This window comes from Bombus huntii, chromosome 7 (assembly GCF_024542735.1).
Source record: "Bombus huntii isolate Logan2020A chromosome 7, iyBomHunt1.1, whole genome shotgun sequence".
Taxonomy (NCBI): Eukaryota; Metazoa; Arthropoda; class Insecta; order Hymenoptera; family Apidae; genus Bombus; species Bombus huntii.
Genome location: NC_066244.1, coordinates 4,851,894 through 4,866,065, shown reverse-complemented (window position 1 = coordinate 4,866,065; position 14,172 = coordinate 4,851,894). Strand labels below are relative to the sequence as shown.

The window sequence follows — 14,172 nt, the reverse complement described above, 5'->3', positions numbered from 1 at the left end:
TCGAACATAATCTTTTCATACGATACGTACCTACGAAAATATTCCTATGTATTAGTGCTTGGTGTTGTCCTCATTTTATCACTCTTATCCGTGTCCACCGTTTCTGACCTTTGCTCTAGAGAATTGTCCGACGTGACGCCATCCGAATGATCGTCCTCGTTGCTTGGCCTCTCGCGACTTTCAGCATCCTGTGGTTCCAACAGAGGCATATCTAGAGAATCCGAAGAAATACGCCTAACGCTGCTTGCATGATGCTCTACGTCCGATTGCATCTCCTTCGCATCTCGCACGTTGTTCAACGAGTCGGAACTTAACGAAGGAAAGTCTAGCGTGGTTTTCATTTCTAACGAATCGGAGCTTCGACACAACGGGTGATGCTTTTTATCCATATTATCTTCCAGCTCCAGAGAATCCGTACTCGTTTCCATAACGTTGCTCTCCCTTTGGAGAGGCAGTACAGTTTCCGGTTCCTCCGGCTTCGAGATTGATTGCACACCAACTTGAGCTCCGATTTTCTCAACGTCCGTAATTTCGATTTGCGAAATGTCCTCCGTCGTATCATCCTGCCGATCAAATTTCTCCACGTTCGACTGAGCTATTCGTATGATCTCGTCGATCTCTTTTATTCTCTTCTCGTAATCATCGGATCCCGACGTGCTCGCGTTGAACGAGCCAGCCGTACTCGTGTCGATCCTCGTTCGCGGTAGACTTTCCAATTTGTACTTGTTCTCGGGACTTTCGTGTTCCAGCAAGTCCTCTTCCTCTCTGGCGCGCAATTCGATCAAGTGCGCTTCCCTGCACGCTTTTTCCAATCCTTCGAAATCCTTCAACGAGGACAGTGAGATATCGTCACCGTGACCGGATCGGCTAGTCATGTACCTTCTTGGAAGACTACCGTTATTAACGGAATCGTGCGAACCGCATTGTAATCTCTTCGAATTTTCAGCAGCGACGGCGCTCTCCAAGTTCTCGAATTCTTGCAACGAGCTCAACGATACGTTATCGTGATCGGATGGTCTAGTGAAATACTTTTTACCCGTTAAGACATCGTAATCGGGTGTGCTTCCAAAGCTACCGCGCATACTACCCACGCTTCCTATCGATTCTTTATGGCTACCTAAACTTCCAAATCTACTACTGCCAGCTTCAAAGTCGGTAATTTCCTCCTCTTTGATGTCTTCTAGAGGGCCTCGATCGTACTCGATATCGTAGACTCGGGGATCGGCATGAAATTGCATTTCTATCCATTTCTTCCCTCCTTCGTATTGCTCCTCGTCCGAATACGACTGCGAATACTGATCGTCGTTTGAGACTTGCGGTGGACTTTCTTCCGACTCGAAATCGAATAATTCGTTATTTTTCGACGTTTGACTGGTCGACACTTGCGAATCCTGCTTGTTTTCGGTTATAAGGTTCTCAAGATCTCGATCGTACTGTTTGCTACTCGCTTGCGGTATGGAACTAATACGTATACTTTTACCTTCGGAATCGTATTCTTCGGCCTCTTTGCCGACTTCCTCTATAACTACAAAGTCGTCGATGATATCAGGCTTGTCGACCATCTCGAAAGAATCGCTATCCGGCGAATGACGGTCCGATTTCTCCTTTCCTACGATCGTATCGATGGACACGCCCGATGTTGACGACGTCGACATACTCGTCTGCTGTATTATCGATGGCGTAGACGTCTGCATGGACATTTCAGGACTCTCGCTGGACACTCCTGCCGCAACGTATCTTTGCTCCAAGAGCTCAGACTCGGTCGTCGTCGGTACGTCCAACGTTACTTCCTCCGTGTCCTTTTCGGCCGTTGCCGCGTCAAAAGTTTCGCTCTCCACCTTTTCGAAGGATGATTCGGTCTCGGACGTGGTTTGAGTCGAAATCACCTGGGTGCATACGCTCTGTACACCGTGTTCGGAAACCCGTGATGTCATTATATCTACAGATCGAAGAGTACCGGGTATCGCGGTCAAGGTAGACGTAGCGAAATCAATTCCCTTGGCGTCTTTCGTCGTCAGTTCCTCCGTGGACTCAACCTCGAGAGCAGCGTTATCGAGGACCTGTGGGAAAATCATTTCGGAAGATCGCTTCATACGGCAAGGTATACTGCTATAGATGTTGTCTATCGGTTCGTCGATCGGTATATCGCTGCCCGAAGAATCCGACTGTTCGGTGTGTTCTTCCTCCAGAGCACCGTCGAGACGTTCTTCCACTTCTTCTTTCTCCGCGTCAGTTTCGGAAGGCACCAACGTTTCCGACAATTCGCTGGTACTGTCGATGCTACCAAGGTGACCGGAACTCAAAGACGTCAGAGATTTCATAGACTCGCGCGAGCTCATCGTGGTGGCTGCTGTATGATACTCCTGAGAGGTTGGTTTCGAAGAGGAAGAATGCTCGATAGACATCATCGCGGTTTCGTATTCCGAAGCCGTCGCAGAAGGTACGCCACAGGATTGCAAAGCCTCTACGTCGGAAGAACTAGGTCGGCTGCCGCTACCGATCTCGTAATCGCAAGATTGGTAATTGCTACTCTCGCCGGAACTAGAACCAAGATCCGCGTCGCTGTCAGATGCCACGCGTTTAGAACTTCTACCGGGTTTCTGTCGTCTTCTGAGTACCGGGCGTGGCAAAGCCAAAGAAGAACTTTCGTCTTTATTGTCAATGTCCGAGCCTGATCTGCTAGCAGGTACAGGACTAGGATGTTCCTCTTCGTCGTCTTTCGTATCTTCGTGGACGGTTATCGCAGCAGTCTCTGCGTCAGACTTTTCGGTTTTGATCACAGGTGTGTCTCCTTGTAGATGTACCGGTTCTTCGATACTGCTAGAAGTGGATTCTTCTAATTCCACTTTACTTTCTGTACTATCTTTCGTTTCGTACGGCATCGACTTATCGATAGGAGATTCGCTCTTTACAGCTTCGGTATCTGATTCGTGCGGCTGTTGTTCAGGGAACGACGGTGTGTATAAAAATGGTAAATCGTTCGGAATGGATTCGGGTTGTAATTTAAATCGGAACTCTGAAGGGGAATCTTTAATTTGAATCACAGTTTCGCTATTTTCGCTTAATTCCTCTATCAGGTCTTGTTTCGCTGCTTCTAAAGATTCTTTCACTTCGGCTATTTCTTTTTTAACTACCTGATCTAGAACGGTTATAGCGTATCGTGCGCTTAAATCAACGCTAGGGAGATCGTCTTTTTTTATTTTAAAGGCACAAGTGTCGGAAGGAACTGTCGTGGATCTTCCAGGCTTATCGTGTTTCTCCGTAGCTTTCTCCATATGCCTTTTATAGTCGTCGCCTAAGGGTTTCATTTTCGACAAATAAGCTTCCGTCCATTCCTTTAACACGTCATCCACGCGTACTGGTTTCTCAGAGTCTGTCGTTTCTTGCCATACTTCTTCCGCGGGTTTCTCGCTCTCCTTTAACGATCTCGTCGTTGTTTTTTCCAATTTCAGTTCGATTCCCGACTTTGAAAGGATTTCCTCGCGTTTAGAAGTTTCGCTGACCGAAGACGCGTCCTCTTTGATCGTTTCCTCTCGAGTTTCTTCCACCAAAGATTTCTCTGTCGTAGTTGCAGGTAGAACCTCGGGACGTTCTTGCGAAGCGGACTCGTCCGCTTGTAAAACCTCTCGCTCTTCCATCGCTTCCACGATTCGTTCGCCAGATATTTCTCGTTGAATACTCTCAATGTACTCTTTGATAGGCGTCTTCGCGTCGTATTCTCGTTGTAACGTGTCTACCAACTCCTGACAACTAACGTCCAATTTGTTTTCCACCAGTTCGCTGTCAAAATCTTGTTCGCTGACAGGAATCGCCGTTAATTTCGTCTCACCGACCGAGGAAGCCGTACTTTTATCGCGACCATTGTCCGCGACCGTCTCTTTCGTCGATTCTATCACGCTGATCTCTTCCGAAGATTTAGTACCGGATTCTTGTTCGTGATCCGTCGATCCATCCAACGAGGATAATCGTTCCTTCTTCTTCATCGATTCGTAAGCTTCTAACTCCTGGTTGAAAATCTGAGACGGTTGCAGCGTTTCTGATATTTCAATTTTCTCGTCACCGATCATCCAATCGACGGGTTTAATTTCAAGTCCGCGAACTTTCGGTTTCGGGGAGACCAATGGAGGACTTTCGATCTCGAAGCTGTCTGCTCTTCTCGTACTGATCGTCGGCAGATCCTTCTGCATCGGGATAGGCTGAGAAGACTCCTGTACCAAGGAATAATCTATATTGGTATCCTCGGATACGGTACTAGGACTTATCGTTATATCCCGTTCTTGATCCATCTTATCGAACGAATCCATTTCGGCACTCTCGTGCAACGACGGAATTCCCCTACTTGTCTGCTCGGATATTTTATGTTCGTCCATTTCCAAAGAAGGCACGTCAACCGAATCTTCCCTGGATTGACTGTCTACGCCAGGTTCGAGAATTTCCAGAACTCTGGCACCTGAAATCTCCGATACGATCTTATCCCGAGGCAAACTAACGTCACTCTGGAAATCTCTTTGCAATTCCACTTGACTGCTCGACTTGCTGAATCGTTGTTTCTCAGATTGTGCGCTCGAGATTGGTTTCGACACGCTTTCCAATTCGTCCGTATCGACGTCGATGGTTTCTTCGAAATCTATTTGCTCCGATATGCTGCTAGGGCTCATCGTAATGTCCCTGTCTTGCAGTTTAGCCTGGGACGACGAAAGAGGGAAACTTTCTTCTTTTTCCTGCGGAGACGATTCCTCGTCTTTAGTTATATCTTCGCTGACGCTTATACTGTCTCTCGTAGAACTTTTGTCCAGGGATTCTTCCTGTATCGACGACCTCAGTCTCGGCGATTCCATTAAACTTTCGTCGATTTTCATTTGTGCCGCTTGCTTGTCCATCGTTTTCCTCATGATACTTTCGAACTTGCGCGTCAAATCGTCAGCCAGTTTTTCGTGATCCGTTTCAACGCTTTCGCTTATAATTTGCTCCAGATATCCTTTACCAAGTAGTTCTGCTTTCAAATCCTCTGCCGATTTTGCTTCGATTTCCCTTTCGATCGATTGAATCAAAGTCTCCGCTATGGTACGTGCCTCGATCTCTTTAAACTTTAGCCGTTGCTTTTCCTCTAAACTTTCTCTCGGTGTTGTTACTTCTTCTTCCATTGCTTCGCTCGCTTCTTCTTCCTTCTTCGATAAGTCTTCCTCCTCCGTTTTCCTCCTCTCGCTTGGAACGAATTGAATAACATCGAAACTTTCTTTGCTTTCTTTGCGCGATTCTCCTTGCGCGAGCGTTTCGATGTGATCCGAATCTGCAACTGGTTTAGATATCCTCTCCGTCGCCGGTTTCCCTTCTACCGTTTTCACCTCATCCTTCTCATCGTCCCTTTTTCCACCGATATCTTTCTTTATCCGAATGGCTACGTCGGCATCGCTTTCTCTTAACAGGTTACTACCCGCCTCGCGAGTCATAACTCCCTCCTTGTCGGATAACTTTTTCAACGTCTCTTCCTTCTTTGTTTCGGTTCTCGATTCGGAGGCAGCTGCGTCTATTATTTCTTGCGTATCCGTCAAATTCATCGACAACTTTTGAATCGCCGTTTTATCTAATTCCTCGTGTTTGCTTTTCTTCTCCTCCAACGTCTCGGTCGGCGATTCTTTTTTTAATCGCGACTCCGACGATTTCTTCCTCTCCACGCGTTCCTTCTCCTCCAGCGTGATTACTTTGTCCCTACCGTTGGAAATCTCCGACGACACCACTTCCTTCTTTTCCGTCGTAGTGGAGGTTTTATGATCGATCATCGAAGTGACGGTGGCGAATTCGCTCTTTGCGCTTTCCATGTCCTCGAACATTTTGAAAGCTTCTTGCGGATCGACGAACGATTTGGAAAACGTTTGTGTTTCGCTCTTCGTGGTTAGGTGCTCTTCCAATTTTGAAGTCACCTCTTCGCTCGATTTTTTTTCCGTTATCGTGTACGATTCGCTTTCTTTTCTAACGTGCGTGTCCTTCTTTCCAGCTTTATCCGATGTTGGCTTGATATCTATAACACGTTTGGGAATTCGAGATTCGAACTCTTTCTTTTTAGTTGTCGGCGAAATTTCTTGTTCCTCCGTGCTTAATTCCTTGTCGCTCTCGAGTTTACTCGGAATCTGTTTTAGTTCCGTTATACTCTTCGGTTTCGTTTCCTTTTGCATTTTGTCCTTATCTATCTTTGCCGTTGAAACGGGAATACGCGACTCGAATTCTTTCCTAACGTGCTTCGTTTCCATCTCGGTTACCGTCTTTTTATCGAGCGTAATCTCTTCTTTCTCCTCTTTTCTCGATTCTTCTCTCTTTCCTTTGATTTCTCTGTCTTCGACCTCTTGGATCGATGAGATCGCCACAGGAGATGCTTTCTCCGATTTTTCTTCTTCGATCGACGTTATCTCCTTCTTCGTCTTATCTTTGACTTCGATTTCCGTCGCTCTTTCACCTTCCAGCAATTTTTGCATCTCTTTTCTGATATCGCTTGTAAACGTAATCTCCGGTGTAACTTCGCTCGTAGATTCCACTTCGTAGACACTTTTCGTTTCGATCTTACTATCGGGAAGTTGAACTAGCGCGGCGGCTAAAGCCTCGCTTCCTCCTTCTACTTGAACCGATTTTAACACCTGCTCTTGAACCAGAGTGCCATCTTTCTGCACCTTGTAGATAATGGTAGTTTCTTCCGTTATAATGCGTCTTCCAGTCGATTTCTCTCTAACAACGTCTTCCTCTTTTATCTCCGGCGTTCTAACTCTTTCCCGCACGATTACATCCGTAACAACTTTTTCACTTTCCTTCTCCTGTTTTTCTACGTGTTCGACAACCTCGTCTTGCGCCTCTTCCCTTTTCGTCTCCCTTTCCGTCTCCCTTTCCGTGATTACCTCGCGTTGTAACTTTCTCTCCACCGGAGCTTCTGTTATCACGTGCAATTCCTCCTCTTTTTCTCGCGCGTCGGTTATTTTCTCTTCTTCCGTTTCTTTCTCCTCGATATCCTCTACTTTTTCCTCGCCACCTATTTCTACGCTAACTTTCTTCGTCGCTTCTTGCTTATCTTCCTTCTTTTCTTTCCTACTCTCTTCCTTCGCAGTTACTTCCGCGACCTCTTCTTCCTCCACTGCTTCTTCTTTGTATTCCATCTTCTCCTTTGTACTCTCTTTCTCTGCAGCTACCTTTGCGATAGCTTCCTCTTGTTCTTCAATCGCTTCTTCTTTGTATTCTTCCTTTTCTTTCGTACCGTCTTCCTTTACAGTTACCTCCGCGATCGCGTCCTCCTGCTCTCCTCGTTTCTGTCGTTTTAGACTCTGGTCGACACTTTCTTGCAAAATTACCTCGCTAACAATTTCTCGCTTTTCCTTTCGTTCCTCCTCTATACTTTCTTTCATCCTCTCTCCTTCCGTACTTGTCTCGACTCTCTCTCTTATATCTTCTTCCTTTGTCGTTAATTCCAGCCTTGGTTCTTCCACCTTCTCCTTTACTTCTACTCTTTCCTTTATGCTTTCCTGCGGCATACTTACTTCCACAGACTCCGCAACATCCTTATGTCTCTCCTCTACATTCTTCGTTTCTTTCGCGCTTAATTCCATAATTGACCGTTTTGTATCTTCTCTTTCTACCTTTACATCTTCTACGATATCTTGTACAGGTACTTCGGCGATAACAATTGCTCTATCTTCCTGCTTCGTAACACGTTCAACTTTTAACTCAACTAATTGATCTTCCACCATCGCGCCACTTTCTTCCGTCTTCTGCGTCATGTCGAGTGATTTTTCTTCGGTCGGCATCGATGGCTCCGCCTCTTTCTCGATATGCTCTTTCCTTTCTACATGCTTATCCTTTATTTCTAGAGGTTGCATAGAAAGCACGGCATCCGTCTTTTCCACATCTTCCTTCCTTTCTCCCTTTTCAGTCGTTTCATCGAGTTTCGCTTTGGCTAATTCTATTTTAGCACTTACATCCACGTAAGTTGGTTTACTCTCGTCTTTTTCTTTCTCATCTTCAGAAGACAATTTCATCGTTTCTTTCGTCTCCTTCCTTTCCACCTCTTTCCGCTCTTCCCTTTGCAAGCTAACGATTTCTCTGCTTTCTTCCATCTTCGTAACTTGCTTCAATTCGGTCACGTACTTCTCATCTTTGTCCAACTTTTCTTTGTCGCTCATTTTAGTTTTCGTTAGCTTCTCTTTCTCGGACTTTAACGAGTCTTGCTGAAGCAACTTGGGTGGAATTTTCGTGGTTTCTTTCTGTATCTGTTCCTCGAAATACTGAGCCTTCTCCGCCACCGAGCACTCGGAAATATCAGGTACGTTCAAATCTTCCAACGTTTCGGACTTGTCCATCTGCTGGACGATATCCGCCGTGTCCTCTGTGGTAATATTATGTATATACTCACTGTCGCTTTCGTTTATCGTTAACTGCGACGTTCTCGACATTTCGGACTCCGATCGTTGATAACTTTCGCGTTTCCTTGAAATATCCTCCCAGAATTTTCTCTTCTCCGAATAGGTTTGTCTCTCGACACTGGGCGACAAGTCTTGCTCTTGTCCGACTACTTTACTGGGATAACTAGCATCTACAGATTCTAAGGAACAAGCCGCTTTTTGCGCAAGGAATTCGTGGATAGTAACAGCATCTAGAACAACCAAGAATTATGCTCACATTACTTTTTATTAGGTAAATACATATGCACGAAATACATTGCGTATATTTACAGTTTCGCATATAACTCTTAAAGGATTACACGATCAAACTTTCACAAACATAACGAGTAAACACGATTTTTATACTTTATAGCATCCTTTTTAGAACGTTATTAGACACAACACTATCGTAAACTCTGTTTACTGTACACATAACAATTTCTTCTTAAAAAGAAATACAATTTCAAAAATAAGTTTCGTCACCGAGGTATCGTTAATTTCATTAAACTTGTAACATGCACATAACAGTACATAAACATTGATATGCATATAACTCTAAATCCCTTTATAAACTATAATTGCTTTTTTCTATCAATATCCGTGGATATTGGTATCCTTCGAGACTTAAAATTAATATCCCATACGGTTGTCTATGATAATGTCGAGGACGGCAGTTTTGTCTGCAATTATAAGTACAGAAGATTGCGTTAATACTAAGCGATAACAATCAAGCAGAAATATTTTCTATCGATAGATTCTCGTAACGCGCGTGTAAGCGTAATTCGTATTTTTATATCATCACGATGACTTTTTTCGTTAATGTTCGTTTTCCAAACGAAGCTCGCGTGAATCGAGCCAAATTTCTAATTATACCTAATTACGTTACGCTAATAGGTTAAACTTTAAATAAAAATAACAGTAACTGTACTCAAAGCATGGTGCAAAAGAGAAAGAGAAGGTTTGCATAGTAAGTTAATTTTACGAACACGATAAAGATGAGAATAGTTTGTGGAAAGTAAAAGGCACGAATCATCGCTCGTTAATGCTACGATATTTTCTGACCTGAAATGATACGCACAGATTCATCTTAGTTTCTCATCCGAATTATTACATTTCTATAGGTATAAGATTATAAAAATATGTTCTCTACGAGCATCGAATAAATTTGCGAAAATGATATATATGGTGGTGGTTGGTAACTGGTGGTGCAAGCGAAAAGGGGATGATTCTACGCGAAAAAACAAGTCGAAAATATAGAATAACAATTTTTCGTCCGAGGCTTTGTTTTCGAGAAAATCGACTTTGAATTTTCGCTCGGTACGCGTGCTGTACGTTACAACGGATCTCGCTGTAGATCGTTGTCTCGATGGAAAAATTAAAAAAAAAAAATTAAGCTAGTCAACTTTTCCATTTATTTAGCAAGTTACTAACTTGAAGTCGAAAATATAGAATAAAAATTTTTTTTTTAATTTTTTCCATCGAGACAACGATCTACAGTGAGATCCGTTATAACGAGACGCGATAAAGTGGACGCGTACCGAGCGAAAATTCAAAGTCGATTTTCTCGAAAACAAAGCGTTAAACGAAAAATTTGTATTCTATATTTTCGACTTATTTTTTCACGTAGAATCACCCCCTTTCCGCTTGTACCACCAGTTACTAACCACCCTGTATATAAAATAAATTTTGAAAATCTTATAACAGAAAGCTTTTGTTATTTTTCGACTTGGAAATCTAGTCGTCGAATATGTGTTTACCGTATAAGTAATGATCAAATGCGTAATTACAACGACGAAATTGAATCAACGTGTTAATATTTTCAAAAGATAGCGATCGTAGGAAGATATTTACATTGCTGAAGTAAAAACAAATTTTCAAAGCGTGTACGTAAAACATGGTATATCGTTAAAACGTTGGATTATTTTCTAAATTATCTTACGAGACGTGCGATTAAAGTATAAAAATATTTAAAGTCCGAGATTCGTACAAAAATTAAAATATCGAAGAAAGGAAACGTTAAAGTATTTTTTTTTTTTTTTTTTATAGTACAACATTCTTCTTTTCTTTTAAACCAACATATTCAACATTATAATAAAAGACGTATTTTTATAGCTCGAAAGTAAAAATAACGATTAAGAGTAAGCTTACATGATGCAGCTACTTTGTAAATATACGAAATAAGACTTTACTCTATATTCAACTCATCGTAGATCAATTACAATTAATTAAGTTTCGAATATTTTAATAAGTAATATAACATTTCTCGTTTCCGTTTGTTACTTTGTTCTACAGAAATCAACGAAAGACATGATATATGTAATTAAATAATTATAAACGATATCAAAATATATATAAGCGAAAGATTAACACAATCCTACATATATTCTCTCATTTGATTTAAATTTTATATTATTCGTATTTTTAATTTAATATGCGTTACGAAATAAGTCCATTTGTCGGACAAAATGTAATAATATTTGATTCTACTCCGAACAAAGGTATATAATCGATATGATTATTCCAACGATTTCTTGGAGAGTCCTACCTCACGGTCAGTGACAAGTAATCCATTGTAATTCGTAGAATATTCTGAATTCCTCGATAAACATTATGTTTAACATGATGTCGAGTCGTATGATATTTACTGTATATGTTTCGTAATTGTATAACATATATAGCAATATTATAACGAGCAAAGAGTGGATAACACAAGGGACAATATGCAGTGCGTTCTTGCAATACATTCGATACATAATTGGTCAAACTAGATTTAATATGTATGAGATTTTCATCAGAGTCTAAATAGCACAATATTTCTCGCTAGAAAGCGTATTTTCTATATTCGTGTCCTTACCATCGACGCATTTCGAATTAATTTATTCATTCGGATCGACTTCTTCGATGTCCGTATGACAATCGCTGATCGCGTCGTCACCAATATCTTTCACAGTTAACGTGTTCTCCATTTTATTGATATTTCTCATAATAACTTGAGACGCTGCCAGAACGTCCAAATCCTCGAGCAATTCTTTATGACTGCAACAGGCTTCTTGCATATCTTCCTCCTCGGATATATCCATATCTTCCTCGTCGGTATTCGACATAACCACGATATCCGGCATGCTACTGCCCAAGCCGTTTCGCGGCTCTTCTTCCCGATACATTTTATTTCGCACTTCTACGGAAAACGGTCCGTCACCTTCCTTCGTCGTTATCGTTTCTCCGCTATAGTCGCAAAATATATCGCACCTCGGTTTCACGTAAATCATCGAGTGTACTTCGTCTTCGCCTTCGAAATCCTCGAGATCCGTATCACCTTGACACGGAGTTTTGCCAACCTTAAGGTTATTCCGATCCTCCTTTCGCTCGTTTTCTGGCTCGCTGGCATAAATTTCGTCAACGTCCGTAAGGTCTTCGATGAAATTATTCGGCTGAGACGAGCCTTTATCATCGGGTGACAAAAGCTTGGAGCCTTCGGCCTCCACGTCGTCCGACGTTACAGAAATAATCGGTCCTTGTTGTTCATCCGCCGTATAACTCAATGATCTGATTTGAGAATTAATGGACGTTAACTCTCCTTCGGAATCGGTGTCGGAGAAATGTAACGACGTATTGTTAATCATAGCGTTCAGTTTTCTACGCGTCGATCTCAATTTACGCTTTACTTTCGCGCCTGTAACACTTTCTTTCGATTTCGAAGGACTCGAGTTTCCATCGACCATCCGCGAACATTCTACGATCTTTTCTGCATTTTTCCCCGTCTCTGAGCGATCGTTGACTCGATTAGGATCTAAAGAATCTGTACCGGCTACGATCTTATCGATGGATAATCCCTTCTGGTTCGCAGATTCAAACGTACAATTTTCCTCCTGTTTGTCGCCTGATTCTTCCATGACGAGAAGCGACTCTCGGCAATAAGTTTCTTTCTTCGTCTTTTTTAGATTTAGCGCGCAGATCTTAAGTGCAAATTACTAAAGAACTTAAAAAAACCTGAAACTGAAAATTGCGAAAGAAAGAGGAAATTAATGCTCAAAACGAACAAAAATACGAGAATAATATAAGACTGGCGTGTGTTATGGATAAATAAAGTAAAATCAAAGAGTGTAACAGATATTTAAGTACACTGGATTTAAGTAAGATAAACTCACATGTGTCAAATTGCGGTAGGGTGATACTCAAAAGAAGATAAGTTTTAAAGATACTGCTTCCAGTAGTGGTTCGAATCAAACTAAACAAGGTTCGTCATAGCTACGTCGAACGTTTGTTGATACTGTTACGCATAATTAAATTAAAGAAGCCTCACTCAACGGTCGAGCCATAAGCAGATTAACTTTTCCTCTTAAATAAAAATAGAATTACAGTGGAATTTTGCTACCGTATGGAGCGTGATTGTTTTGAAAATAACTTGTCTTTTTCGATGTAATAGCGAATTCACCTAACTTAGCATAAAAATCGATCGTCGTTTATTTTATCGCAGTCGTATGTGTTTGTGATCGTTAAAACAATTTGCATGTTAAAAGTATATAGTTCTTTGTCGTATTTCAATATACATATATATACATATACATACATACATGATATATACAGGGTGGTTGGTAACTGGTGGTACAAGCGGTAAGGGGGTGATTCTACGCGAAAAAAGAAATCGAAAATGTAGAATAACAATTTTTCGTTCGAGGCTTTGTTTTCGAGAAAATCGACTTTGAATTTTCGCTCGGTACGCGTGCGTTATAACGGATTTTTTCACTGTAGATCGTTGTTTCGATGGAAAAATAAAAAAAAAAAGGATTAGGCTAGTCATCTTCCATTTATTTAGCAAGTTACTAACTTGAAGTCGAAAATGTACAGTGAGATCCGTTATAACGAGACGCGATAAAGTGCACGCGTACCGAGCGAAAATTCAAAGTCGATTTTCTCGAAAACAAAGCCTCGGACGAAAAATTTGTATTCCATATTTTCGACTTCTTTTTTCGCGTAGAATCACCCCCTTTCCGCTTGTACCACCAGTTACCAACCACCCTGTATATATACATATATAGATTTCCTTTCTTTGCACCTTGCATTTGAATATTCGACGACACCACTCGGTGTCTTGGAAACCACGTCTCACTGTGATTTATAATTTTTATATACCGTTATAACAAAGTAGAGGATATTATATTTCAAATTTTCTAATTTGTCTAATATAAAGCGAATAGGTAGAAATGAATATCATACCTGTTCGTTCTTTTTGTAAGGTGTCGGTAATAAATTTCTGTTCGGAAGGCGAAGTATCTTTAGGTTCGTCGCCTTTTTCTTTTTGTTCCATCTTGTATTTCGATTCGTAAGAATCCAATTTTTGATCGATAATATTTGAATCTTCGTAATCTATAACGAAAGAATGAACGACCTGATTAAATATACGTATCGTATATAGCACACGTACGAGTATTATCGAGGTCCAGCGCAAGAGGAAGCTACACGTCACAACAATAACGTCGTTTTTATGGAAAATTTTGTGTTTCGATAAAAATTGCATAATTAAGACTACTATGTTTTTACTTAAACTTGTTAATACGAAGGTAGTGTATCTGAGGAAATGTTTTATTCTTCATTCTATTTCCTATACGCTTAGATCTGAAAATTTGATTAAAGAGAAGGAGAACTACATGGAAGTTACTTTACATTTAGAAACATTCACGGTAAAAGCAGGAATTTTCTTACGTAGTTATCGATTAAGGGATAATAACTAAACACCAAGAGATTTCGGAATTAA

General features: G+C 41.4%; 2 protein-coding genes and 1 long non-coding RNA gene across 5 annotated transcripts; 1 reads left to right on the top strand and 2 right to left on the bottom strand.

Moving 5' to 3' along the window:
• Positions 1-44: 44 nt before the first annotated feature.
• On the bottom strand, positions 45-8,718 carry LOC126868119 (microtubule-associated protein futsch-like). Its single transcript, XM_050623338.1, has 2 exons — positions 8,709-8,718; positions 45-8,629 (listed from the first exon to the last, which is right to left on the bottom strand). The coding sequence occupies exons 1-2, from the start codon at positions 8,716-8,718 to the stop codon at positions 45-47; spliced, it is 8,595 nt and encodes a 2,864-aa protein (XP_050479295.1).
• LOC126867488 (uncharacterized) lies at positions 8,646-13,780 on the bottom strand. Of its 3 annotated transcripts, XM_050621980.1 has the most exons (4): positions 13,635-13,780; positions 12,566-12,852; positions 11,272-12,413; positions 8,646-9,097 (listed from the first exon to the last, which is right to left on the bottom strand). In XM_050621980.1, the coding sequence occupies exon 3, from the start codon at positions 12,308-12,310 to the stop codon at positions 11,294-11,296; it is 1,017 nt and encodes a 338-aa protein (XP_050477937.1). In that variant the 5' UTR covers positions 12,311-12,413; positions 12,566-12,852; positions 13,635-13,780; the 3' UTR covers positions 8,646-9,097; positions 11,272-11,293. The 3 variants fall into 3 exon arrangements, with proteins under 3 accessions (XP_050477937.1, XP_050477936.1, XP_050477938.1); XM_050621979.1 differs by lacking the exon at positions 8,646-9,097 and having other exon boundaries at positions 10,440-12,413; XM_050621981.1 differs by lacking the exons at positions 8,646-9,097; positions 12,566-12,852 and having other exon boundaries at positions 10,440-12,413.
• Positions 9,096-9,892, top strand: LOC126867502 (uncharacterized). Its single transcript, XR_007690324.1, has 2 exons — positions 9,096-9,814; positions 9,855-9,892. It is a non-coding gene; the product is annotated as an uncharacterized LOC126867502 (long non-coding RNA).
• Positions 13,781-14,172: the final 392 nt, after the last annotated feature.